Raw genomic sequence first — 27,796 nt, forward strand, 5'->3', positions numbered from 1 at the left:
CCTGTCCTTCCTATCGGGTTTGGGCCTGACCACCCCCACCAAAGCAAGGGAAAGAGAAGGCTCAGCAAGGGGCCCTCCTGTCGAAGGGGGAAATGCTTACAAAATTAGATCCAGAACCAACTTGAATGTAGATTTTCATTGGTGAGCAAAGCCATGGCCAGTGTATCAGGGTCCCCTGTCATTTTATTTCATCAGCTATGAGCCTATGTATAATAGCAACCATTAATTTAAAAACTCCCAGCCAAACCCCATCAGAATATTGAAAGCAAGAATGAAGAGAGAAATGCAATCTTACAGCATCAGTTTTAATGCAGTCTGGTGTGTTGCCATACAATTTAGCAATACACAGTATCATGCACAATAGCGGAATTAACATCTATTTTAAAATATATTAACCGATAAGGAAGTGCATATATATAATCTCTTGTACACAAATATTATTCTTGTACAAAATGAGTGAACACTGCAATATCAAATCATTTTTCCTCATCCTACTGTACCTTTGAGGTTTGATTTTCTGCTTAAGTGCATTTATGATATTACAAAATAACAGCTAACAATAAATAATTTCAGCAGCTTTGTGAGGTTTTGCTGAAAAGACACATTGGATCCTCGCTCAGTAAATCTATGAATGAGTGATTAGGTGGAAAAATAGTGCCAGGCATGTCCAGACACACACATTTTACAAGCAGTGGATAAGACAATATAAGCACAACAGTGCAGCACTTCAGCTATCCACTAAACGAGATTGAATGCAAGAAGCCTTTGCCATATTACATCACTATTGATCGGCTTGTCTCCTTTTCCCCCTGACAGGACTACTGTTACAGGTTTCCCCCTGCACAGCTAGGCACCTGCTGAATTTCTGCCTGTCAATGCAGCTATAAAACCTCAGGAGACCTGTCAGCAAAAAGAAATAAATAAAATAGCATTTTCTTAAATGGTGGGAGCCAGCGGCAGCAATTTCACAACAGAGTTCACTATAGCATCAGAGCAGAGAGTTTTAGGTACCCAGAGCACACAGAAAACTTCAGAAACTTCACATTGCCTTGGCATAAAGCATAATCTACAGCTAATACTGTAAATCAATTATTTCCTTAATTTAGAACTAGAAAGGGAATTCAATGAGTTTCTGAATTCTTTCAGATACTGTATCAATTGCGGTTAAAGAAAATGCTCAATGTGTTTTATTGTTAAAACTCTGTTGGTATGTCAGTGGGGCAAAGAAGATGAGAAAGGACCTCAGAGAGATGAAACAGTTTATTCTTTTGTCCAGTAAATGTTCACAGGCAATTAATATTATCAGCCATGATAGATGGTGAAATCTGGAATGCCACAATAGCTCTAGGTTATTAAAGATCCATTTGTTGTACAAGTACTATTCTTTTACAATCTGGAGTATACAAATGTCTTTGGTAATGAAAATGTTCTCCCTTGAAATGCCTTTTTATTCATTCATTATGTTTCTAGCCTAGCTTCCCATCAAGGAGACATGCTCAGTTCTCTCCCACCCATTTCTCCACACGACACATTTCATCCTCACTGAGAAATAGCGACTGACCTTTGGGCACGTGGTTCATGGCCAAATGGGGTGCCCTCGTCCAACAGCCACACCTCAATGCCACTATATTGGCTAGGGTGATTTCTTAACACCAGTACAGAAATGATAGTGGCGATGTAGCCAGACTTTGTGTCCATGTGTTAATGTTTCCGCTGTGAGACAGGGAGGCGAGGCACTATACAGATTTTAAAATGTAGCAAACCAAAATACCAATATTTAACAACTTGTATTTACCTAGAGATGGGAATTAGAACACAACAAAATGTTTGTTGTTTTGCTTGAGATGCACTGCAGGCTTCCTGAATCTTCCTGAATCAGTGGGGATTCTGGGATGTGCTGTCAATCAAGCTCAGCTGGAAGAGCATGAGACTCTTAATCTCAAGGTTGTGGGTTCAAGCCCCACATGGGCTGGACTAGAGGACCCCCTTGCTCCTGTCCAACTCTACAGCTCTACAATTCTGTGAATCACTCGATCAACCATTTTGTCTGTATGCTGACTTTCCACAGTTCAAACCACGCTCAAGGCAGCTTGCAACATAAAAAAACAACAGAACTACACACAGAACAAAAGTAGTCGTAAACAATAAATGAAGCATGAAAAAACTGAACAATTTCCACATAAATCATAAGATCCAAAATAAAGATCCAAAAATCAAATCAAAGCTCAACAACAGCAACACCCCCCAACCAACCAACCAACCCTCCCCCTGCCCCTCTCCCATGCAAGCCAGGTATCAAAGGCACAGGCGTACTGGTTTCTAATTATTAGAGTTTTGATGCATCTAGTGATAAAAACTTAAAAGCAAACTAACCATAATTGTGTGTATTGCTTAGCTTAACTAGTGCCTACTTCTCAATGACATGGTAATCTTGTTTCTGGGTTGTATAACTTCCAACTCTAGACAAAGTCTTACATGATTGAAAACTAATTATTTGCACATAGAAAATTAGATGCCAAAAGAACGGTTCTAAACTATTCGTATACTCGCCATGGGTGTGTGTACAGTTTTCTGTGTGGAAATAGCTTTTTGTATGACAGACTATTCAAAACAAGTTAGCCCCACGTGCAAGTCAGAGAAATACAGTCACAAACCAAGCTTGCCGGTTATTCAGAGTTAAGCACTGAAGAACTTGAGGTGGCCACTGGCAACTCCCCATGTACGCAGCGGTTGCATTCTGAGGCACCGTGTGCATCAGTGGGACACACGCAAGGCTGCCCCGCTCCACCCCCGCCCTGTTCCTGTCCTGTGGTGCCGATAACAATGCATGTGCCAGCGGTCGTGTGCATGCCAGTCACGCACAAATGGAGAGTTGCCTGTACCTACCCAGATACTGAATTGTGAATCAATACACACAAGCACATTTGAGAATTACAACAGCAATCCAGATCAATATTTCAATGAAAGCTACGCAGAAATAAACTTGCTTCACTGTAATGTACCTAGAATCAGGGTGTTAGATATATCTGTGTTATTAATACTTTCTTAATTCGGATTTTGTACGTGTCATCAACAGCTTGCCCAATACTAGCAAAACTACCATAATGGCAAATACATTTTTGACATGATTCCAAAGGATGTGTTTATCCAATAAATGTTCTTGTGATAACTAACTGTTAATTTGACCAGGTTTTGTTCCTTTCACAAAACCAAGGAGGCTGTGGTGACTAGCAAACAAAGAAAAAAGACTAGATGTTTCTTTCTTTTGGACCAAGAGACACGGCCAACATTCTGCCGTAAGCAGCAAGGATATGCCATGATGGGTGTGATTCAGGTATACGAGAGGAGCTGGGCAAGAATGCCTGTCCACTGAAACAAGGATTGCTCCTTCAGGGTAGCAACCTTGAAACAACCTAGGAAACTACGCAGGAATTCTCAACTCTGAAAATATCAAAAATAAAGTGAGTGATTCAATAGTCTGGAAAAGGGAACAATTAAGTGAGCTTCACAAACCCCCCAAAAGTTTTCCATATATTTTTGATTTTCAATCTGAACAGTATCAGCTATGATACCATTTCTATTCTTTACTACCTCCTCTCATACCCTCCACAAAATGATTGCTTATGAGTTTGTTTAAAAAAAACTAAGATTTTAATCTTGTCTGCTTTTCCTGCGTGCTGATTCCACCTGCCACAAGCTAAGGGGGTGGCTTAGAAGTGTGGGGCCCACACGCTTTTAGACCAAATGCATAGAGGGAAGGTTTGTGAGAAATTATTATTAGCCACGATTCCTAAATGGAACTGCCATGTACAGAACCAGTATATCCTTCTGCATTCCAGACACTGGCAACAAACCACAGGAGGAGGCTGTCAGTGCTTGAGGGGCCTCACAGGCATCTGATTGGGGCTCTTGGATACAGAATGCTGGACCATAAGGAACTTGGACTGACCCAGCAAAGCAGTGCTTAGTGTTTTTATCTACATACTTCCTGGATTTGGGTTATAGCAGCACAGTTTGATTATGGTAGTTTTGCATGTATCAGTCATGCCAGAAGCGAAATAATTCATCGCTACAGTTTGTCCTTCCTAATTCCTTAAATCTTCAAGTGAATTTTAGCCATTATTCTTGCTGCTTCTGTGCTTTTAGAAGTTCCCCTGCCAACTTCGTAATGTGCTTCCAGGCAAACTGAACATGGGCAGACTCCACGGTGCGGGCGCAAACTGCAAAACGCAACACAAATTTCCCTCTCAGGTTACAGGGAACAAGATGAATCTTCCTGGAAGCGTTTATGTTTCTAAGTAGTGCTTCATTCAGTTCATTAGTACCCTAGAATAAAGATAAAACAAGCAAGAGTGGTCATTAACATCACACTCTCATTCTGGTAGCTCTGCCAGGACCATCTTGGGTGGGCAACCTTCAGCCTGCAGATACATGACTCAATTTGGAGTAAGCCACACCCACATTTATTTATTTTTAGCAACATTTATATACCGCTTATGCAGACAAAAGTCCCCTAAGCAGTTTACAAAAGGCAACCTAAAATATTCATTAAAAGCACAAAATAAAAACACACATTAAAAACAAGTTTACCTATATAATCAGCCATTTAAAAACATTTATACTTACTAAAACCCCATGTTAAAACTGCATGCTAAAATTACATTCCAGGGTAGGCTTAATGTTCATTCTGCTTTTCACAGCCGAGTGACCCAATTTGAAGGTCCCAAACTTAATTACAGATCAGACCTCTTCATCAGGTAATGCAGTTTCCAGATTTTGCAATGCAGTTTTGGTGCACAAAATGTATACAAAAACCACATGTTTTATGGTTGGAATGCATTGAAAATATGTGTCTGGGGGGCGGAAGGAAGGCATACAAAAATGTGTCTTACAGTAGTGTCATCACCAGAAAGTAGTGCTGGGAGATTGTGGCTTTTGAAATTTGAGGCCTCTAAGTTGCAACAAATAATATAAGAGCTGGAAATTACTGCAAATTTACCTTTAGTCGGAAGCACACCAGTCCCAAAATGACATCAGCACAGATCTCAAATCGATCATCCTGCAACACCAAGTCCTTAAATTCATGTGCCAGCTTAACATGCTAAAATGATAATGAAAAGTTATAAAACAAAATCCATCAAAAGAAGCAGAAGCAGAAGAACCGAAAAACTGACATTCTTTCTGGGAGATAACCAGCTTCATATAGCCAACATGCTTAAGTCTCATGAATGCATGAAGGTGATTGAGTGAGTGGTTACTGAACAATCCAGGCACGCCTGGAGGATGCGGACCATTTGGATCCCTTCATGGGACTGAAACTGCCTTGGTCGCACTGGTTGATGATCTCCGGCAGGCTAGGGACAAAGGTGAGAGCTGTTTCCTAGTTCTGCTGGATCTCTCAGCGGCCTTTGATACCATCGACCATAACCGTCTGGACTATCTAGAGGAGCTGGGATCTGGGGGCACTGTCATACAGTGGTTCCGCTTCTCCCTCCTGGGTCGTATCCAGAAAGTGGTGTTGGGGGATGAGTCTTCAGACCCCTAGGCTCTCACTTGTGAGGTGCCTCGGGGTTCTGTCCTCTCCCCCATGCTTTTTAACATCTACATGAAGCCACTGGGAGAGATCATCAGGGGGTTTGGGCTGGGTGTTCATCAGTATGCGGATGATATCCAGCTCTACCTATCTTTTAAATCAGAACCAGTGAAGGCAGTGATTCTCCTGTGTGAGTGTCTGGAGGAGGTTGGCAGCAAACAGAATCCTGACAAGACAGAAGTATTGTTTTTGGGGGACAGGGGGCGGGCGGGTGTGGAGGACTCCCTGGTCCTGAATGGGGTAACTGTGCCCCTGAAGGACCAGGTGTGCAGCCTGGGAGTCATTTTGGACTCACAGTTGTCCATGGAGGCGCAAGTCAATTCTGTGTCCAGGGCAGCTGTCTACCAGCTCCATCTGGTACGCAGGCTGAGACCCTACCTGCCCGCTGACTATCTTGTCAAAGTGCTGCATGCTCTAGTTATCTCCTGCTTGGGCTACTGCAATGCACTCTACATGGGGCTACCTTTGAAGGTGGCTCGGAAACTGCAATTAATCCAGAATGTGGCAGCTAGACTGGTGACTGGGAGTGGCTGCCAAGACCATATTACACCAGTCCTGAAAGAACTACATTGGCTCCCAATACGTTTCCGAGCACAATTCAAAGTGTTGGTGCTGACCTTTCAAGCCCTAAATGGCCTTGGCTCAGTATGCCTGAAGGAGCATCTTCACTCCTATCGTTCTGCCCGGACACTGAGGTCCAGCTCTGAGGGCCTTCTGGCGGTTCCCTCACTGCAAGAAGTGAGGTTACAGGGGACTAGGCAGAGGGCCTTCTCGTAGTGGCGCCCACCCTGTGGAACGCCCTCCCATCAGATGTCAAGGAAATAAACAACTATCTGACTTTTGGATTCAGGTAGGTAGCCGTGTTGGTCTGACGCAGTCAAAATAATTTTTTTTTTTTAATTGTCCAGTCCATGGCGGAAATGACTGGCAGAATCCGAGACCAGGGAGAGGAGACGGTGGAGGAAGATTGGAAGAAATTTAAAATTTATTTGCAGAAATACTGTAAAATTTATGAATGTTAAGGACATTGAAATGAATTGCAGGGGCTTTAGCAACAAAGTAAAATGTAAGATTGGACTAACAATACATAAATTAATAGGATATGAATTTGCTGAATTAATTTTCAAAAAGCGATACAAGAACGGGAGACGTGAGGAAGTCGGGAAAATAAGCTAATTGAAGATGAGAAATTAAGAAAGAGGGAATTTTTGTTTTTTGTTACTATATGTGTTTTTATCCTTTTTCTCTCTCTTTTTTCCCTTTGATGTGTTTAATGTTTGTATTTTTGTATTGTATTGTTTTTTTGTGATTCTGTATTTTCTTTGTCTATGTATGCTTTTTTATTGTGAAAACTTAATAAAATATTTATTTTTTAAAAAAATTGTCCAGTCCACCAACAGCATACAAATCAATATGGCTAACCTGATCCAAAACACCCACCCACCTTACTCACACACGAAAACAAAGATCAGCACAGCCAATCACACCCTAGGCCAACCCCAACCTCTCTCACCACCAAAGGAACACAAGCAACGCTGACACCAAACTCTACATACATTAAGCATAATAGAAACATCGCCACCCAACCCCAACCCCATCCATCTTCCCTCCTCCCACTCCCCCTTTCTTTTTCCTTTCTTTCTTTCTTTCTTTTTTCTTCTCCCCCTAATGCCTCAACAAATGAAATGGATTTGTAAAAATGTTACATGGAAAAAAAATACGAGGCATTACACTTACTTCTGTAAAACAAGAAAATCCTTAATAAAAATATTAGAAAAGTAAAAAAAAATATATAAAAATTGTCCAGTAGCACACTAAGTTTGTTCTCAGCTTATACCCAGAACAAACTTAGTTGGTCTCTAAGGTGCTACTGGACAAGTTATTTATTTATTTATTTATTTATTTATTTCTATCTGACTTTTAGAAGACATCTGAAGGCAGCTCTGTTTAGAGAAGTTTTTAATGTTTGACGTTTTATTGTGTTTTTAATATTCTGTTGGAAGCCGCCCAGAGTGGCTGGGGAGACCCGTCTGGATGGGTGGGGTATAAAATTATTCTTATTCTTATTCTGGAGTTAGCTAAGTCCCTCCCCCTCGCCTTGGGAGGAAGCCTATTATTGTACTTCAGTCTACCTGAGAAGCGTAACATGTGAGGTCTGAGCAGGTTGCACCAATCTCAGACCGCATGCCTCTAACAAGCCTCTCTTGAGTTCCTATAACAATAATTTAGGAACTTTCACCACTTTGGAGCTAAACTGAGTTTTACTGCCTATGCAACTTTTTCTGAATGCTGTGTGGAAAAGTACATGAACATGACCTTCGAAGAGTTTGTAAGTAAACCACTTTTAACTTACCAAATGTGTATACTTTTTCTATGTTAGGTGAAGAAGAAAACTTTGGAAAGAACTTAGGAAAGCATATTTTAAAAGTCCAAGAGCCTATACTTCAGGTTTTACTTTGCTGCATATTTTGTGATTTTAAATCTCTGCTGGAGTTCTCTCACTTGCCCCAAACTTGGATTTTAGCATCCAGGAATTCTCCTTTTGTGCCTATGTATTTCCTTGCCACAAACTTTTTCTAGCTATCTAATCCTATCCCCACCCTCCAGTAAGGCTTTCAGATTATTTTCTTGAATGTTGCTGAGGGCTGCCAAAAAAATGCCTCTTGGGCTGAATGTGGGCCATGGGCTGCTGCTTGGACCACCCTGGGCTAGACACATTTTTAGAAGCATTGCATCTGCAGAAGTCTTTGCACAGACTCTGTCACGCATGAATGCATCCTTGGCAGCAGTAGCTACAATGTCAGGATATGGAAACTGGATCTCACTTTTCACAGGAAGATTTCAGTGGAATCTGTTGAGCACAGAATATGGAAATGTCTACAAGATACAAAACTAATTGTCTTCTGTGTGTGTGTGTGTGTGTGTGTGTGTGTGCAGTGCTTTTTTTCTTTAAAAATGTTTAGGGGTACTCTCATTTTGACTCAAGAAAATCACAATTTTATAGTTCAAATTGGGGGAAATAAATACAGTAAATGGACAAAAGGACAAAGATTCACAAAATGTTTAGGGGTATGCACATCCCTGCGTCCCCCCAGAAAAAGGACTCGTGTGTGTGTGTGTGTGTGTGTGTGTGTGTTGTGAATATATTCTGTACTATGTGGTTATTAGTATGTTCCTGCATTGCAGGGGTTGGACTAGATGACCCTCAGAGTCCCTTCCAAACTCTACAATTCTCTGATTCTATGTTGTTTAGCAGGTTCATATGCTGAAGGTCAGTTCTCAATCAGTGTGGCAACCTTTTCACTATATTTAATTTGTTCCAGAAACTTAGAACTGATAGACTAATCTGGAGCACGGTATCAATTGGGTGGGTGGGGGGATTCCAAATTGCTCCTCAAAACCTCAAATGGCCTCTGCATAGCTTTTATGTTACTAAACTACAAAGGAGAAACTAGATTAAAATGTGGGACTTTCCTTGCATTAGAGCAGCTGTTCTACAGGAAAATAATAGTTCGCTGAAGTTTTAAATTGTAAATCTGTTATAATTACAGTATTAATCTATATAACAAGTAGTACTTAATAAAACCACTGGGAGGCGCCCAGAGCTTTGGCTCTTACAATGCTGAACTGAAATTCTTCTTCTGCAGCTGCAACAAGATACTTTACAGCCAGACCTGTGTAGATTTACTCAGAAGCCAGTCCTGTTTTCTTCAGCGGCATCTAATTTCTAAGCTTATGAACACAGATGTTGCCTTTAAAAAGTATTGCCACTTACAAATTAAATATCAAAACTGCCGAAAAGTTTGCTGTGTGTGGGCCCTTCAGAATCGTTCCTGGGGTTTTTTTGTTTTTATTTTAATAGGAATTTTGTGGACCTGCTCCGTGCCTGTTGGTCTCTTACATCAGGGCTATTAAAACAGGGTCCAGACCCCAAAAACTGGGTCTGCAGAGGAGGCCCAAAGATCATAGCAGTGCAAGAAGCGGAGGCCGCCTCGGCCGTAAGACTGTAGCTGGAAGAGACGGCAGCGAGGACTCAAGTCTTGCGGCTCCTGCTCCCCCTCCTGTGAGGGCGGGACCTGGCAGACTGAAGTTTTACATTGTCTGTACTGCTGTAATTGTTTTTAACTTGAGTGGGTGGGTGTTGTTTAGTCTGAAGAATGTGCATCGAGGGCAATTGCAGTAGTTCAGGGCAGGGGGAGATGGGGGCAGGCCAGGTAAGGGGCACAAGCAGTTGGTGACTGTGCTGTTTGCCAGCCCCTGCTCCAGCCTGGGGAATTGTGGTTGTTCTATCAGCCAGCCCTCGGGACTGCAGCTACTGTTGTTGAATGCCTGGTTGGCTTGGAGTAAGACCTCTCTCATCCTTGACATCACTGAGACCTGGTGGGTGAACAGAGTGGGGATGGTCTCACCCAGCTGTACCCACCTGGGTACTCAGTGTGGCATCAGGGCAGACTTGAGGGTCTGGGAGGCGGAGCTGTTGTGGTCTATAGAGATTCTCTCTCCCCCTCCCTCTCCAGTCTCTCTGTCCAGTTGCGGGTGGAATCCAGAGTCTGTGTTCCTGGCATTGAGCAATCAGGATGGCCAAGGGATTCTTCTGGTTTACTGCTCCCTTGCTGCCCAGCAGTCTCCCTGCCTGAGGTGACAGAGCTGGTCTCGGAGGTGGTGTTTGGACTCCCAGACTGTTGGTTCTGGGGGACTTCAGCAGGATGAAGAGGAACCGTTAGTGAGCACTCTTTGGGTTCTCTCAGTCAACCAGCTACAAATCCACCTCACAGTTATCTCACCTAGTCCATATTGTGCCTGCTTTTCCAGAAGAAGATCATGGGGGACTTTGTCAAAAGCCTTACGGAAATCAAGATACATTACATCTACAACATCCCCCTGATCCACCAAGCTTGTACATCTCTCAAAAAAGGAGAAATGAGATTCAAAAAAAGCCTGTGTTCATCTGTAAAGCTCCCTCTCATCTTTTCTTGCCCTTTGAGTATTCAGTGCTAAAATAAAATGCATTCACCTTGCGGATATACTCTTGCAGTCCTTTCACTCCATACATCCGAAACACAAACCACATCTTCAAGGAACGGAACCGACGGCCTAAGGGGATCTGCCAGTGCTGGAGGAGAGATCGAATAAGATTATTTTTGATACAGAACAGAATCTGCATCAGAGGAAACTGCCCACACCTTACAGATTTCATAGTAGAATGCTCAAGAAGCCAAATATGGTGGCCGATCCCAGAGTTCTTAAGGGTCAGCACACAGATAGGTGGATAGTGAACAGCGCTTTTCTCTCCTGAAGCATTCCAACACGAGTGAGAAATGAAAATATTGTGATGAAATAATGTTCTGTACTTACCCTATAATCTGTAATAAGTCCTGTATGTTGGTGGGGAGAAAAACATATAATGTAATATTATATAAACACACATTCACAACTACAATGTCATATTATGATACTGTGGGAAGTCGGATCCTTGAAACCTCTCAGCAGAGAGTGGTTGTGGCGTCCAACTTCTGTAACAATATAAATATATTGCAGGGCACCCGTCCCTCCCCTCCATGAACCTAGAATTCAGGAGGGGGGGGTGGAACTGCCAGGCCACTGGCCACCCGTGGGGCCTCCCCACCTGCCTTCCTCCTCCCAGTGCTGCAATTAGGCTTTTAAAAAATGTCCCTTTCCCACGCTGGATGTGATGTAAAGAGAACCATTGTGGGAGGGGGGTCACAGCTGTGATCCCCTACTGAAAATGCCCCCAGCTCTGTGGTTAAGCTTGGGGGGGGAGAGAAACCCCTACTTGGCTCCATAAGGCAGGGGGGAAACCAACTTTATTTCACCCGGGTCAAAGGCCCAGTTTGGCACAAGCATTTGCACACACACACACACACACACACACACACACAGGCTGGGAGCCTCAATGACACCCCCTCTGGAGGCTTCACCCGGGGCAAAAAAATACTGGCTAGCCCGCCCCCCCCAAAAAATAGCTATGACTTTGCATTAGGGGATTTTCTCAGATCTAAGTGTGGGAGGAGGCATATTGGGGGAAGGACACTTACAGCTGAGGTTAAGCCTTCCCTTTCCAGCTCTCACTCCCCCTACCAAAAAACACCCCCACCCCCTACTGCCTTTAGGCTTCAAAAACCACAAACCGCTTATTGGCTCAAAGATTATCTTTAAAGCCTAATAGCAGCAAGGGAGGGGCGAGGGACTCAAGGCGGTTTACAGATAACAATAAGAACAGCTAAAAACAAAGGGAATAAATAACCATTAAAAACATTTAGACATCGATAGAAGGAAAACTGTGTGTGTATATGGTATACAGGATTGGATTGATAGATATTTCATCTCAATGAAGCAGAACTCCAGATCAGCAGCAGAAAAAAACCTGTTTTTCTATCTCACTGGTGATGTCAATTTAATGGATGCAGGGCTTGAGCAAACGTCTGAAACAACTGGGGATGGATAACTAATTCCATGTTGCCGTAACAGGCCATGTGCCTAATGAGCTACTAGCAACCTCTCAGAAACAAGCGTAATGCCACCAGCTATTAGCCCTTGTCACCATGATTATAAGCCTCACTTGTACAGCTCTATGCAGCCCAGATGAGCGCAATTAAGGCTGCACATGGGGCATTTATCATACAGCACAAAGGCGAATCCCTCCCTCGCTGCCACCCGACTGCCATCCTTTGGCTGCCAGGAAGTCAAAAACAATCCCTGATTCGAGAATGCAAATTGACACAAAATTACAGCATCAGACAAAATATGGATTTTCCCTTCCAGTACAGAGTTGCTTGGCAATTATGGAAGTACTCCGTACAAGCAGACAGACAAAAAAGCAACAACAAATCCACCCCACTTTGGTTTACCTTCTGGGCTTTCATTATGTCAACTTTGTCAGCTGTAGCCCTCCAACTGCACCTAGAATTCGATTAGGCTCCTGTTGCCGCTTCAAAGAAGCTTTCCTGGTTTTTTGTTACTTTCCCAGCAAAGGGTACTTTCAAAAGAAGCTGTTATGGAAGAGGCGAGGATCAACTGATTGATAACCCTTTCCCTAGGGAAATGGCAGGGCCTATTCCAGGAGCTCAGGGTTTGTTCCAAAAACATAAAACATCGCCCATAAACTACAAACCCCCAAATTTGGGATCCCCCCCCCCAAGCCAGTGCCAAACTGTTGCAGTTGGATCCCAAATTTGGGGGATTTGTAGTTAAATATGAACCCTGTGTTTGATGTATCATTTGCTCAGTTTGTGGGGTGCTGCAAAATGCTGCAAAAAACTACAGAACTTTGGCACAGGTTTGGAGATAATCCCAAATTTGGGGGTTCGTAATAAATTTTCCTATAAAACATCTTTACTGCATGGCTACTGGTTCATCTGGCCCCATGGTGTATTTTTATAGCAGCAGTAAGTGCTCAGGGCACTTTCTGTAAACCAAGATGGTGCTTGCTTTTAGGAACAGGCAGTCTAAATTTAGGCAAAAAGGGGGAGCAAGAGAGGGAGAGAGAGAGAAAGGCCAGCAGAAGAAGTGGGAGCAACTGCAAGTGCAAAGGCTTCATTTCAGCTGAAGAGGAGAACTAAGAGGCTAGTCAAATGTCTCTGTCAGGACTGAAGAATATCTATTTCAAGCTGAAGTTGAATATGGTGCAAAGAAAATGAATAAACTCTAAATGGCAGGTACTAAAAAGCATTAAGCACAATTCTGAAAATTTTACATGAAAGAAGGGAAAGGCAAGACATTTTATAAAAATAGATTGACATGAGGTGGACTTTGAGGTGGGGAAGAAATTTGATTTATTTTTGCATGTGAAGCTCAATTTATCAAATCTGCACATTCCAAAGCAATGTAAGAACCAAAACAGAGCCATCCTTCAAAATTCACACTTATCCAATTTTTTCACTGCAGTTCTCTATCCAAAGAGTCTTTTTAAAAAATGCAGGTTAGAATAAAATGTGCCTAAAAAGGAATGTAATAGTGAAAAGAGTAGGCAAAAAATGCCAAAATTGGGAGAAATTGCTTGCAAAAATGTATACCTTCATTAATAAACACATTTTTGTATGTAGTTTTAAGAGAAATTCACACAAAAACACTAAAGGCTTGTTTCCAGACACTTGACCATCTTGGTCGCCCTCCTTTGCACACTCTTCCAGCTTGTCAATATCCTTCTTAAATACAATAAATGTTGTAAGCTTCAGAATCATATCCAGCAATGAGACGGCCAGTCCTTCCTCTCACTCCAGAAAGCCTACAGCTGTTCTGTGTCATCCACACTTAGAGGGTCCACCAAAACCCCCAAAGTGAGTTGACTCCAGCTCTTAGATTAAAATAATGTAAATGACACACCTTATTATAATTATTGCCAAGCACTGGACAGAAAAAGGCAAATATACTTTAGATTAGCCTTCGGCAGCGAAGCAGAAGGGAGAGTATCCGTTATCATATGGGGGAAGCTAAGCAGCCGCGCCTTGAGGCTGGGCTCTGGTGCTGTGCTTTTTAACATTTTCATTAAGACCTGTTAAGAGGAAATTAACCATCAAATTGCAAGTGATTTTGTTATTCAAGACAACTAATCGCTGGTTCTCTGAGAGCCAGCGCAATAAATGCCCTGCTGCACAGATAACAATCAATGAAATGGCTGGTCTGCATATCAGGTGAGCTCAACCTGGAACAGACTGGTTTCCGTTCTGCATGGGCCTACTTAGGTTTTACTGGAACCCCCAAACCCCCATAGTCCTCTGAACCCGATTCAAATTTACAAGGTGGAGACTTGAAATCCCAGAACTAATCTATACTAGGATCCCAAATTTTCATTCCCACCTAAGAACATCAGAAGACCCTTTGAGAGCCCAGCGTTCATGTCAGCTGCGTCTACAGCAATCCTTTTCTTTGGAGTTGTCATCTTTTGTCCGCTCAATTTTTATGAAGCACCCAGTTGATGTCACTTTCCTCCTCTTACATTCCAGAGGGGTTTGCGCTATCCTCCTGTGTTTTTCATGCCTAATCTAAAGCAAATCCTGTGTATAGTCAGGAGAACACGAGTGAAACTCTGAAAGGCTTCTGTGTCCTGAATTCAGCACTTCTTGTTTCATTGCTTCCTGATCAGTTTGATCAGAAGATTAGTAACTAATGGCCTATTAATTACCCTTCAAGTAGCCATTTTTAATTTCCCCAGTGTTAGCTTCTGTTCCCAAAGGGGGAGGATTAATTCCCAGTTCCCTTTCATTATTGCCATTATTATTACTCCATTTGTTTCATCATAAAATGGGACTACTTCACATCTAAAAAATTGAAAGAAATTACCAGTGGGAATTAGCTATTAAAGCCTCCCCTCTGTAAATAAGTAACAAGAAAAGTTGTTGGGTGATATGACAACTTATTGTTACAAAAGATGGGTGCACCCACACTCTCTGCTGAGTGATAGCAAGATCCTAGGGGGTTCCAGGCGATCACCCAGTATCTGTGTTCCTTTGGAGAATTGAGACATGGCGGAGACTGTCTTAGCTTTAAGAAATATGGTTTATTCACCTATTTACACCTTCAGTCTGCATGGAGGGAGTCCAGACCTTACGGCATGGTCATTTCAAGAGGGGCTTGTCCCCACAGCAGCACAACCCTGGAGTCCAAGGCATTTCTCCCAGTCATCTCTGCAGCCAGCCTGCCCAAGATGGATCTGAGGCTGGATCTACACTGATCTGTAAAAACGCTATTAAAGGCTATTTTTTTAAAAAAAAAAATAGCTCTCAATGCAATTTCCCATTGCCAATGGGTTGCTGCTCTACAGCACCCTCTGGAATTACATTTTTATAATGCATTTTGAATGTTATAACCAACCAGTGTAGATTCACACTGGTCTTTTTTCCTTCCTCCTTCTTCTTCCCAGCAACCCTTGCTCAAGACTCTCCGTTTCCTGTTATCTCAAACACACCCACACCCACACACCATCACCTTGGCAACGTCTGTCTCCCCAGGCCAAAGGATTCTTCTCAGATGGTCTATCAACACCTTTTGTCATGTTAATAGATTTGCTCTTTGCTAGGCCAGCCAGGCTGGTTTGCATAAGCCAGCCCAGGGATTCCTTATCTGACACAGTTCTGCAGCTTGTACTTTCACCCATATTGCATGGCGAGTTCCCGCCCCCCCCCCAGGGTAAATAAAGACACGAGACACCATAGTTTAAGGTTAAATGGGCGAATTAGGCCACAACTTTATTGAATTCAGGAATGAGAGGCATAGGCTTAGGCATTGGTCCTATCGACTATCCGGCTCCAGCCCATTTGCTGGAGACACGGGGAAGGGTTAACACTATATTGGGGGAGTCTCCTGCTGAGGCACGTCAACTAGGAGCTCCCCCGGGTCACTGCTCGGGGCGTGCCTTTGGCCCTCACCTCCATAGGCTTCGGACAGGGCCACGCGCCCTGGAGTCCTTTAACGGACCACCCTTCGCTCACTGGGGGGAGGTGATGGCGTTCCCCCCCACATCCTCTTAACCCCTTCTTACCAATGCCTACTGCCAATGCCGAAGAGTTGTGACGAGTTGCTACGAGGTAGGCGAAAAACCAAATGGCTGTAAATTGCCAATTGGGAAAAATTCCTACCATGCCCCTTGCGACGACAGACCGAAGTCCATAGCAAAGTCAGAGCCTACCTAAAGCCTACCTAAAGGGAGGGAGGGTGGGAAAACGTGGGGGCTAGCCGGCAAAAAGAGGGCGAGCCCCCTCTGCGTCAGCCCTAAATAGGCTGATTGGCTGGCTGGGGGGGGGGTAGACGCAGCCGGGATTCCCCTGTTCTCGCGGGGGCTGAAACCAGCCCCCGCTCACGTGGGGGTGGGCATGAAGCCCGCAACACCACCTACTGGGCAGGCCGGAAGTGGCTTTCCAAGTAACCAAAATCCTACCATTTATTAATTTATAAGGTTTAGGAAGGGTCCCCCCAAATCTATAACAATATTAAGTGTTTGACTGGAATCCTCATTTTAATCCTGCTTCCAGCTGAGTTGAGAAAAGCCACACTTTAGCAGCACTAAAGGGTTCTAGGATGAAAGGAGCCTGAATCTAGCATTTCTTGCAAGAATCCCAGCCACAGGCAAACAGTAGCTGCTCCACTAGTGTATCAGAGTCTACCTTCTGCCCATCCCTGAGCTGAAATGCTTCAAGAAAGATGTTGGAAACATCACTGCTGGCTCATTCTAGCCATCACTGAAATGGACTGAACCTGTTGTGAAGGCAATAGACTTGTTCATGGTAGAGGAAATGCTTCATAAAGAGAATGAGCAAAAATATGAGGCCTACTGTAAACAGATAAGGACATTAGCAGGATTATTGTAATAACCTGCAGTTTCATAAGAGTATATATTTAAAGTAGATAAATAAAAGAATAAGTTAAGTTAGAGTATGCAGGAAATGTGAAAAACAAATTTAAGGAACCGCAGGAAGAGGAGGAAGGAAGTCGAGTTTTGAATGGTTAGGATGATTATAAAACTATATGAAATGTATATAAATGAAAATCATAAATCATAAATAAAACAAAAATAAAATATGAGGCCTACTATTCCTCATTGCTATCCTGGCAATTGTTCCTCACCTAGCAACAGGAGCGGCATGTCCAGTACCTGAACACATCACCCCTTCTTCACCGCAACAAGATTTCCCCCCTACTTTCTGTTGTGCAATCACTCACCACCTGGGCAGGGGGAGGGTGGTTCCAGGCTTCATTCTCTCAACAACAGGCAATCAAACCTGACCGGAACAATGAGCAATTGGGCAATTGAGCTGCCTGGCTGCTCAAGAGAGTCCTACAGTTTGCAACAAAACATATCCCCCTGTAATGGACTCTCGGAATCAAAATATTCATCGCTTCACTTCTCCCTTAACATACCCTATCCACCCTTTTATGCACCGCAAACATCTTCTGCATTCTTTCAAAAGTGGCAGTGGTCATTTTAATCCTCATTATTGACTGAACACAAAATCAGAGAGTTGTTCCCCTCCTTTGTCCATTTCTTTGGACACTTGTAAAATCAGGCAATTTTCTGAACTCATGTAAACTTGATTTACATACTTGGCTAACACATGTTTTGAAGAAAAAATGGGAAACTCTTACCATTTTGAAATACTGTGCTGGAAGTATCTGAACTGAAACGAACTTTGACAGCCAAAAACTATTTTCAAGTTAGGGAAAAGATAAAACACTTTACCTGATTCTTGATGGGCATGCTTCAGATAAACAGGGTCTATTTTAAAGGCACAGGTTAAATCTGTTCTCTTCTTCACCCTGAAAAAATATTGACTTTGGATTATTTGCCATTGCATTACCAGCTACTTCTGTCATGAGTAAAATATATAAAAGCTTTGATTGCAGATTAAAATTTGACCCCTCATTAATTTATGTGCAATGGAAGGGCCCAAGTCATATGCAAATCATGCAGACACCAGATGCTTTGTTCTTGTGTCGGATTTGATTAACGTAGAATTTAACCTAATGAAACATCATTTTTTCAACTACTTTGTATCTGAAACTAGCATATACTTTTCCTAGACTTCCTTTCAAATTCATTTCAAGTGTAATAAACCTTGGTAGCACGATGCCCCACAATCACAATTCCAAGCAACCCTAAACAAACTCCAGTCCTAGAATTATTTGAGAGGAAGATGTGTTTAGAATGTGTTTTATAGGAGTAGTACGTTCACAGCCCTGGTCCACACATCACATTACATTGTGATGTTAATCAGGAGTAAGAAATGGGATCTGGCTAAACCTCTTAGCTTAGTTACTTTGATTATCTGCAGAATATCTTATGGCTTGAGCCAAAGGTTTGTTCATTAAATAATGGTTTAACATTACATGCAAACTCTTCATTTTTGCACTTCATACTTACCACATGGTAGAACAGTCAAAATTTACTAAGAGCCATTTGTGTGGGTTGAAGTTAAATGAATCTGCAAACTGAAAGGATTTAAAAAAACCATCAGGAAAATGATTACAACCACCAGGTCAATATTTCTAACTTGAGAGCCTTGACAGATTTTCCAGTTTGTCTGTGAGGAGCTTTCATCAATTATTGGAATATTTAGAGAATTCTGGTGAAATTCAACAGTAGCATTCACAGACGGGGATTTTGAAGAACAACTCCGTTATTAAGAGGTTTTGGTTGATGGGTTGGTGGGTTGGTGAAGCCCTCTTCATATTCTGAAGGTTTTATTTATGATTCTATTCATCAATTTCAAAGTACAATACAATCACTTCTCATGTGCATTTAACTTGCACAATATACTTCATATGCATTAAAGCGGAGATCTAGGGGAGAAGCTTAAGAAATTAGGAATTCGCTCTGCACTTCTGGATTTGGGGAACAACCATGGAGAAAAATGGTTGAAATTGCACAAGTTGAAAGTTTTCCCAGTGCAGAGACAGATTTTAAGCTCTCCACGCAGTGCACAGGCTCTAGGATGATCTCACAAGATCTCTCAGGGGCGTCCGAGTTCCCCTGAGATCTCGTGATCACCCCCCAAGCTTCCAGAGCCAGCATGTTATGCAGACTTTGCCTGATAAGAAAAACAGAGAGCTTAAAAGTCCTTACTATGCCAAGAAAACCCAGACAAAAAGAGATTTTCAGGTCTCTGTCTTGCTTGGGGGACAAGGCCTGCTCAGCACGCAGGCTCCAGGGCTGAGTATAACATGAGGTTTTCATGTTATCCCACACTTCAATGCGTTCTGTGGCGCTTGCACCAGATTAGGCTGAATCCTGAACCAAATCAGGCCAATCTGTGGGGATCCGGGTTTTGCCTGACTTAGGTGGAGACAATCCTGGATCACCTCAGGTTGGGTCACGGCACCCAGAATGATCTGGGGCTGTCAGGGGCCAGGTGGCAAGGAAAGGCAGGCCCTGGGCAGGAAGGATGGAAGCTTGTGCTGGAAGCAAAAGAAGCAGCACTTTCCAAGATGAAATCCTCCACTCGCCCCACCTCTTCCTCTCCCTTCCCACTTTTGTCACCCTCCTGATCTCAAGTCCCCTAACAACACTGCTGCAGTTGGGTCAGAAGAAAAGGGTGCTCCGATGTGCCCCTGCCACCATCACCTGCATCTCTGCCACCCACTCCAGCCTCTGGCTGCCAGCCGCAGGGTCCCTCCTGCCTTAGTGAGCCACCAGGACCAACAGAGTTGCAGCTCTCCCCCCCCCCCCCCCAAGGATTTCCACATGTAGCAAAGGAAGCGGAAAGAAACTATCCATTCTGCAAAGTTAACAAATAATAATGTAGGTTGATTTTGTGGTTTCTGAATGTATATGAAGAAAAAAATGGTATGGTGCTTTGCAACACCAGGATATCTCTGTTTTAGCCAGTTGCAGCCCAGTGGCATCAGCGTCTCCATTTGCATGCAGGCCTTTTGTGAAGCAGTATTGTGAGGTGGGGGGGGGGGGAGGGAGGCCATATGGCTAGAGGGAGGGCATCTATTTAGACTTGTTGAATGGTTGCCACACTGACGCTTGAAACACCATGGAAGTGATGATTCATTTCCTTCAGGAGCCAGTGAAACCTGCACAGGAAATTACAGCAAGCTTTGCTGATAAAAACGAGAAAGGAGGGTGCTTTATTGGCTAGGGCTTTTTTGCTTCTTTTCATTTATTAGCTCGTACACACTGGCATTATTTAGGTACATTCAGCAAACAGTAATATATTTCCCCCTTTAATGTCAAGGAAGACCAGGAGTTTATCTGGCAGTCTGGAAAGAGACTCAGGAAATTGCATTGCCCTTATCTAAGGATGCACATGAAAAGCAGCCCAGCATTACTGAAAAAATGAAAAGTCACCTATCATTTATACAGTACGTGAAACAGAATGCCCTTTGGTGATTCTGCACATACTATTCAGTTTCCCCGTTCTGCATTTGGAATGTATTCTCCTGAGGTTTTCAAAACACATGCAGATGAGGAAAGCGGTCACTAAATGATCATGTTGTTTCAGATAATTGCTTGAAAATATTTCCATAGCTAATCAGGATGGAAAGGCAACCTTCCCCATCTCCCTTCTGCAAGCAGAGGGAGGTTCAGAGGAGAGAGTCCAGCAAGAGACCAGGGAAAGTCTTCCTTTGCTTTTCTGCCAGTCTCTTTATTTGCAACAATTACACTGGTAGCTAAGAAGCGGCAGGCGGTGATAGCAAAAAGGCAGAATAAGCGTCAGCAACTGAGTTCAACAGGCTCAGGGCTGACAACGGCGGCTTCTTCTACCCAAGCCAGTAATCCAGCCGCTGTCTCAAATCAATCAAAGTCTGTTTCACACACTTTTCCTTTACTTCTCGGCCCTCCTCTCATTTTGCCCCCCCCCATCTGTTAAAATGTAGTTTGCAAGCTCTTTGGCTCCCTTGCAGGTGCCATGTGTAGCTTAATAGCAATAGGGACTGCACGCACCCTCTACAAATTGTACTTCTAGGAGATATTCCAGAGCCCCTATGCAACTGACCAGAACCACGTCTAAAGGAGCCTTTGGAAATTTTAATTTGTTTCTTCCAGCTTCAAGAAGAGCATCAGCTACAGTTGAGAGGTTGTTGGACTTGGGGTGAATGTTTGCCCCCCCTTCCCTGTTCACCCTCCAAGATTACCAGGTGTTAACACAATGATATAATGTTTGAATAGGTTGTAGATACACAAAATCCAATATGCTTAGACCTCAAATAACAAAGCTGATCCACAAGTTTTATCTGGAAGACTGATTGCATAATTCAGGTGTGTGTACTCTGGACTTTACCAATATGCTCATAAAGGGAAAGGGAAAGGACCCCAAGGTACTGGCAGAACAGGTGCACCAGGGCAGGAAGGTGTGATCCTAACTGCCCGTCATACATAGAGGCCGGGAGGCAGAATGCCAGGGTATTTTTAGCTGCATAAGGAAGAGAAAAATACGGAAGCAAAACCTTGCCCAGCCACCCATTCTTCCGCTGCGTCAGACATGTGCATGAAGATAAAAGTTGTAAAATCAGGTTATTAGCAGCTAATGATTCTGCCTGGATTTCATTTTGAGTTTTCATTACTCTTGCTTACCTCCACTCCATTGAGAAGGTGGCGGAATTCGGGGCAGATGAATGAGCTCCCAGCATAGGCTGCATCAACATGCATCCAAATATTCTCCTCATTACCTAGAAGGTGGGGAATTGTATGAACAATTTTTAATAACCCACCTAACTGAAAAATCAGTAATGAGGGTAGGGCTGGGTTGCAGGTTTCTAAATGTCATTTTTAAAAAAGTATTTCTGCATAATGCAGCTAATCTAAAATGCTGCAATGTTCTAAAGGAGACATGCTAATTCTAGAGGGTGATCAAAATGGTTAGGAAGTGGAGCCACAAGGCAGCAGTGAGCACAGAGTCATCTTGCGACAAAAGCTTATGCCACCAAAGATTCATGGACTAATTTTTAAGGTGCTAAAAAACTCTAATCTTTTTCTGCAACAGAATATCCACATTAAAAAGTTGGGGGGGACCAGTCTTGTTATAAAATAAATATTTTTCCTGTGTTTTTCCAAGCTTGTTTTTAGTCTGTAAGTGGCTTTGAAGGCCTTATGTGGAAATGTGGCTTATAAGCAGAGCTAACCTAACACTTTACACATTTTCAGAGTAGATATGTGATCCTGTGACAGAATGGGAGAAGACGCAGACTTCAGATAACTATCTTACTTTATTGGTTTATGTTAAAGTTACAGAATCCCAAAGTGGAGGAACACTGCTGGGATAGGGCAGTCTTGCTGATGCTTACTTCTTCTTCTTTATGCCTTTAAAGCATAAATATATTTTAAGAACCCTAATTAAGACACAGAAGAGCTCAGAAATGATGCTCCCCACGACATATCCAAGGCAATACAGTGGCTGCTTGCTTCATTGGTGCACAACTCTCTTCTAGATAACAATAAATGGGCTGTCACAGAATCGTAGAGTTGGAAGGGGCTATGTGGATAGGTCATATTTTTCCAGACACAATATATATTGCATATCCAGGGCTGAGAAAATGTAAGTCTCCCTGCAACAGGGAGTACAAGACTGAGGAAAATGTTTAAACTGTTCACTGTACATGGGCAGTGATGGAGCAGAGGGGAAACTGTGAAAAGGTTGTGTGAATCTGAGCTTCCGATCTGGTTTATCTCTGCAGATCATGGCAGGAGTATAAGACTGACATAACTACAGGCACCATCCATGCAGGGCCAGGGGCCCAGGCACCCACAAATGTTCAATGAAGGGGCAGGGGGCCCCCAAAAATTCTACGCGGTGACACAAACACACAGCAGGGCGTGCCAACATCACTCACACCCACTGCAGTGACAGCAGCATGGCCTGGGACCCCTCTGTCATGGGGGCGAGGCAGCGCACCGGGACATAACTAACATGGCATGAGACTCTCCATGATGAAACTTTGGTGACTCTGGAACTTCCAGGCCCCTAAAAGGCACGCAGGCATATCCTGAATTCACACACGCCTGACCTAAAGATTAACACCTGCAAATTTAGTTATCAAATACAGGATACTCAACTCCTCAAAGGTGATTTGAAGGCAGGTAGCAGACAAAGACGGCCAGATTCAAATAATGGCTCACTGTCACAAGTCCTTCACCCTTTATTAAGCAAACTGGATGGCCAGTTTTAACATTTTCTCACTATTCTGGAAGGAATTATGGAAATTGTAGAAATCACTCAGTTCACAGTCCCCTCCCCACTGGCATGCCTTGGCAAAAAGGTATTTTAAAAAACCTTTAGATTCAAAGGCTAGTGAGCTCTCCTGGCTCCAACATGACAGAACTGACCCAGCACTGGCCAGGACTCAGCACACATCTGTTTAGCTTTAAGGACAGGTACACTTTGTAATAAAGTACCTTATAAGGGATGCGGGTGGTGCTGTGGGTTAAACCACAGAGCCTAGGGCTTGCCGATCAGAAGGTCGGTGGTTTGATTCCCCGCGACGGGGTAAGCTCCCATTGCTCGGTCCCTGCTCCTGCCAACCTAGCATTTCGAAAGCACGTCAAAGTGCAAGTAGATAAATAGGTACCGCTCCAGCGGGAAAGTAAATTGTGTTTCCGTGTGCTGCTCTGGTTTCTCCAGAAGTGGCTTAGTCATGCTGCCACATGACCCGGAAGCTGTCGGCGGACAAACGTTGGCTCCCTCGGCATGTAAAGTGAGATGAGTGCCACAACCCCAGAGTCGGTCACGACTGGACCTAATGGCCAGGGGTCCCTTTACCTTTATACTTTGTTTCCCCACCCCTTTCCACTTCTAGTGGGGGTTTATGGCAAAATTGTCCTGCCCATGTTTCTGCAGGCATTTTAGAATAGTTAGGGGATCTTTTACTCTTTAATCAAGGTGTGTATGTATTGTAAAATTTGCTACCTGTTTAGATTATAACTTGGCTGTCTGAAGCAGCATTTATATATATATTGTCACTCCTATCTCACAGAATAAACTAAGCTTTTTCAGTCCTCTGTGGGAGAGCTTCTCATGGGCATAAGATTAAGGGTTAACACACATCCATAGCAAGCACAAGTCATAACTGCAGCAAAAGATTCTAAACCTCTCAGCAGTATGTATATGAACATACATGAGTGTTGGCTGTGAATCCAGGTACAAACTTGCAATAGAACAGGAAGGAGCTAACTCAGGGACGTTTTTCAGAGAAGAGGCAGGTCTCCAGGGTAATGGTTTCATTCTGCTCCCAGATGGAACAGGTTTGACAACATACTAAATTCAAACAAACCCTGTTTATTTGTTTGTTTGTTTGTTTAATTAAACAATATGAGCACATCTCACTGAAAGTACTGTATTTAATGATGTGACAAGTGAAATTTATTGGAATTTAAATGGTAGCTCATTTATAGCAATATTTTTCCAACTCTGAGACAAAATAAATAATTGTTGACTTACAAATAGGACCCAGTTCTGACAGTTTGTCAAAGGAGCAGCATGTTGTGGTTCCAAGTGTTGCACAAAACTACAGGACCAAAAACAAAAAGCAACAACAACAACAAAATAAATCTAATTGAAGGAGAGAATCAGCCATCAGCAAACCAAAACCAAAACTTTCAGCATTCTTTGGGAAAGTACAAGATTAGCTGCATAGAACTAATACAAACTAATTTCATGCAGCATTTCCCAATACAAAATCTGAGGATCTTGTGTGCGTGCGTGTGCATACGCATTTGTGCATGTTTGGGAGTAGTGGTGGTATTTTCAGCTAAAACAAGTCCAGACTGGCTCCACATTAAGTATAATTTCAGCTAATATGGGTCCAGTTTTGTGAAATTCAAAAGAACTATTGGAACATGTACCATGACCCAGATCTCTGAAGCTCTGCCCCTTTCCCCAGGTCAAAAAAGCTTTGCTTTGGACCTCTTAAGAAAGCTGAGATGGGATCTGGAAGGATCTGGATGGGATCTGGAGGTTCCACTCCTTCCAGGCTCTCCGCCAGAACGCAATCCAGGCAGGTGCTTCCATGTCCCTTCCCCCTCTTCCCAGGTTGTCGAGATCTGCTGGACATTTCTGCTTCCCCTGGTCTTCCTTGTCGGCTGAAAGCATCCGAAATGCTAAGTGAAAGGTGAATGCTCACAAGGGCCATAGCATTCCCAGATATAACTCTGTGACATCATTCACCTTCTGCCAGAGGCCGTGATGTCATTTGGGGCAGTTTTGGCAGCTGTGAACTATCTCAGCTGTTAGCGCACCTGAGCAGCAGGTCTGTCCTGTTGTCACGTCACTGTCTGTCTCAGAGTTAGTCCATCTGTAACAGTTTTTGTCTTAGATACAAATCTACGTAAGATGTATCATTAAGATAAGAAACACCTCCCTGCCTTGTATATTTGATCCACCAAGTGCAAGTACAGGCAGCCCCCATTCACGCGCATTCAGTCTGTGTGCGACCATATATACGCACATTGTACCAAACCCAGAAGTGACTCAGAAACATCATAAACACGTCACTGAAACGTCACTAAAAGGGCAGAACGGGGTGTTTGCAGGCCTTTTCAATGGTTTTCAATTACCTATATGTGATTTCACCAATGTGTGCGGTGCCTTGGAACATAAGCCCCAGATAAATGGGGAGCTGCCTGCACACTGAGTAAAAGTTATTTGTTATTTAAACTTTAAAAGACAGTGGTCTTGTGTAATTTTTGTAGGAAGGGAACAAACGAAAGGGTTAAACGACCCAGACTCTTCCTTTCACATAGCGCTAAATGGGAAGGAGAATCTAATTCCCACATTCCTCTGAGGAGGCTCCCAACTGGGGCTGGGCTGAAACCTGACATTCAATGAACTATTTTTATTGCTTTTGTTGCTGCTCCTTGCTTTGGCAAACTCTCTTTTCCTGCCCAACTGCCATCTCCGCTCAGACAGGTTTTGTATAATGCTTGCTCCAACGAATTTACTGGCTAGAGATGACAAAGGGGCAAAAGATTTGGCTCAGCGGTGACTCTATCGTGTCTCTTCAGTGGTGCTGCTCCAGTCATGGGACCCCTCCTCAAAGAGGCTTGCCTAGAATCTACGTTGTGGTCTTTCCATGCCAGATAAAGACTTTTTCATTTCCCCAGGCTTTTCAATCTCTTCGTTTGTGACTCAAGGACACTTTGGATGGCTCTGAAGTTCAGATCTTTCTTTATGGTGTCAGCTTTTTGAAACGGTGGTTATCTTCTACTGCTGGTTTTATGCTCCCTTAGATTTTATGGTTTTATTTTTGCATAAAACTTAAAGCTGCCCAGAGAACCTTAGTTATTGGACAACATAAATACTAGGGCTGTGTACAGACCACTTGTTCTGCCCTGCGGCTCTGATTCAGGTTGGGGGCCAGCAGACCAACCCACCCTGGACCCAGGGACCACCCACCCCAGATCCAGTCCCAAATTAATTCAGGGAGTTGGGTTAATATTTAATTATATATTTTTAAAAGGCCCCAATTTATCACAGGGCCAAGAGGAGGGCAGAGGAAGGAGAAGTTGCATTTTCTTCTACCTCCCACTACCAAGAGCAAAGGGGGTGAATTATGTGGGGTGCTGCTTTGCAAGTGGTTTTCCTATAGGGAAAGATTCTGGTTAGTGAGGAGGGAGCTTAACCATTCTATCAAATTAAACATTCAACATTCAATTGTTTTTAATGACTGTTTTTCATGTGTTTTAGTGGTTCTTTATTTTTATCTGTAAGCTGCCTTGAGTGTCTGTCAGGGGAAAAGGTCGGCTATAAACATGCCCACAACACAGCGGTGTAGGGTGAGTTGTCAGCACCCGGGGCAACGCAAGTAATTTGCGCCCCCTAACCCGGGGCAAGGCAAGTAATTTGCGCCCCCCCTAACCCCTAACCTGCGAGTTGCCGCTGGCGCCCAAACGACGCCGCTTGCCCGGAGGAGGAAAGGGGCAGAGAGGCGAGGAAAATGCAACGGCCCAGCAGCTGCAGCAGCACCGGCGGAGGCGGGGCTGTGAGGAGGGGCTGCCTGGCGCGTCCTCCGCAGCGAGCGCTGAGAGCCGCTGCCTGCCGGGCGCCTTCAGCCCGGACGCGCGCACAGCTCGTCGGTTCCGCGAGACATGCGGCTCCGCTACAGCCTGCGCCCGAGGCTCTTCGGCGACTCCGGAGGCAGCGAGCGCGCCCCCCCCCCCCAGATGTTGCGCCCGGTGCGGCCGGCACCCCTGGCACCCCCCACGCTATGCCACTGCCACAACAACAATAACCATGAATCGAAGTTTGGGGAGCGCTCAGAGCCAAATCCTGGCTTAGTTCACGGGCACAAAAAGAGCCAGGGAGCAGCAACATATCTGTGACCTCTCCAGGAGTCCACACTCCCGGTAGGCAGACCAGACACTGATTTCAGTGGAAACAGCTAAATCCAAATGAAAGCTACAGCAACTTGGTGTCAATGTCCTCTTGCTGCTAAATGCAGTAACGCACAAGCCTCAAGAAGGAGCTCAGGCTTTAGGCCTTGTCACAAGAGATGAAGCTCAGCTATATTTCATTCTCCTGGTTGCTTTTCCTGTGACCTTGTGTGTGTGTGACCTCGAAGCTCCTTTTATCCACAGCCGAAAGCTAAAAACATCTGTTGTCCTGGGAGGGGGAAGGGTTTTTTTTTAATGCAGCGTCTGTAGCAGCCAATGACTCTAACCCAATTTGTAACCCATATTACAACATTGTAATCACATCAGGAGCAGGGACAGCAGGTTGCCTCTTGCAGATACAGCTGGCAACTGAGAGGGGG

The 27,796-nt window shown here is 43.7% G+C and overlaps 1 protein-coding gene across 2 annotated transcripts in view; it reads right to left on the bottom strand.

The window, feature by feature from the left end:
- Positions 1 to 284: 284 nt before the first annotated feature.
- Positions 285 to 27,796, bottom strand: part of DDC (dopa decarboxylase) — a 57,715-nt gene continuing 30,203 nt past the window's right edge. For both annotated transcript variants that reach the window (XM_081168562.1, XM_081168563.1), the window contains exons 7-14: positions 24,487 to 24,553; positions 21,627 to 21,721; positions 18,468 to 18,535; positions 17,787 to 17,863; positions 10,949 to 10,968; positions 10,608 to 10,706; positions 5,000 to 5,101; positions 285 to 4,326 (exon numbers count right to left, since the gene is read on the bottom strand). In XM_081168562.1, coding sequence (XP_081024688.1) covers positions 4,120 to 4,326; positions 5,000 to 5,101; positions 10,608 to 10,706; positions 10,949 to 10,968; positions 17,787 to 17,863; positions 18,468 to 18,535; positions 21,627 to 21,721; positions 24,487 to 24,553 — 735 coding nt within the window. In that variant the 3' untranslated portion in view covers positions 285 to 4,119. The remainder of the gene's footprint in view (positions 4,327 to 4,999; positions 5,102 to 10,607; positions 10,707 to 10,948; positions 10,969 to 17,786; positions 17,864 to 18,467; positions 18,536 to 21,626; positions 21,722 to 24,486; positions 24,554 to 27,796) is intronic.

This window comes from Podarcis bocagei (genome assembly GCF_964188305.1).
Source record: "Podarcis bocagei genome assembly, chromosome: 13".
Classification (NCBI taxonomy): Eukaryota; Metazoa; Chordata; class Lepidosauria; order Squamata; family Lacertidae; genus Podarcis; species Podarcis bocagei.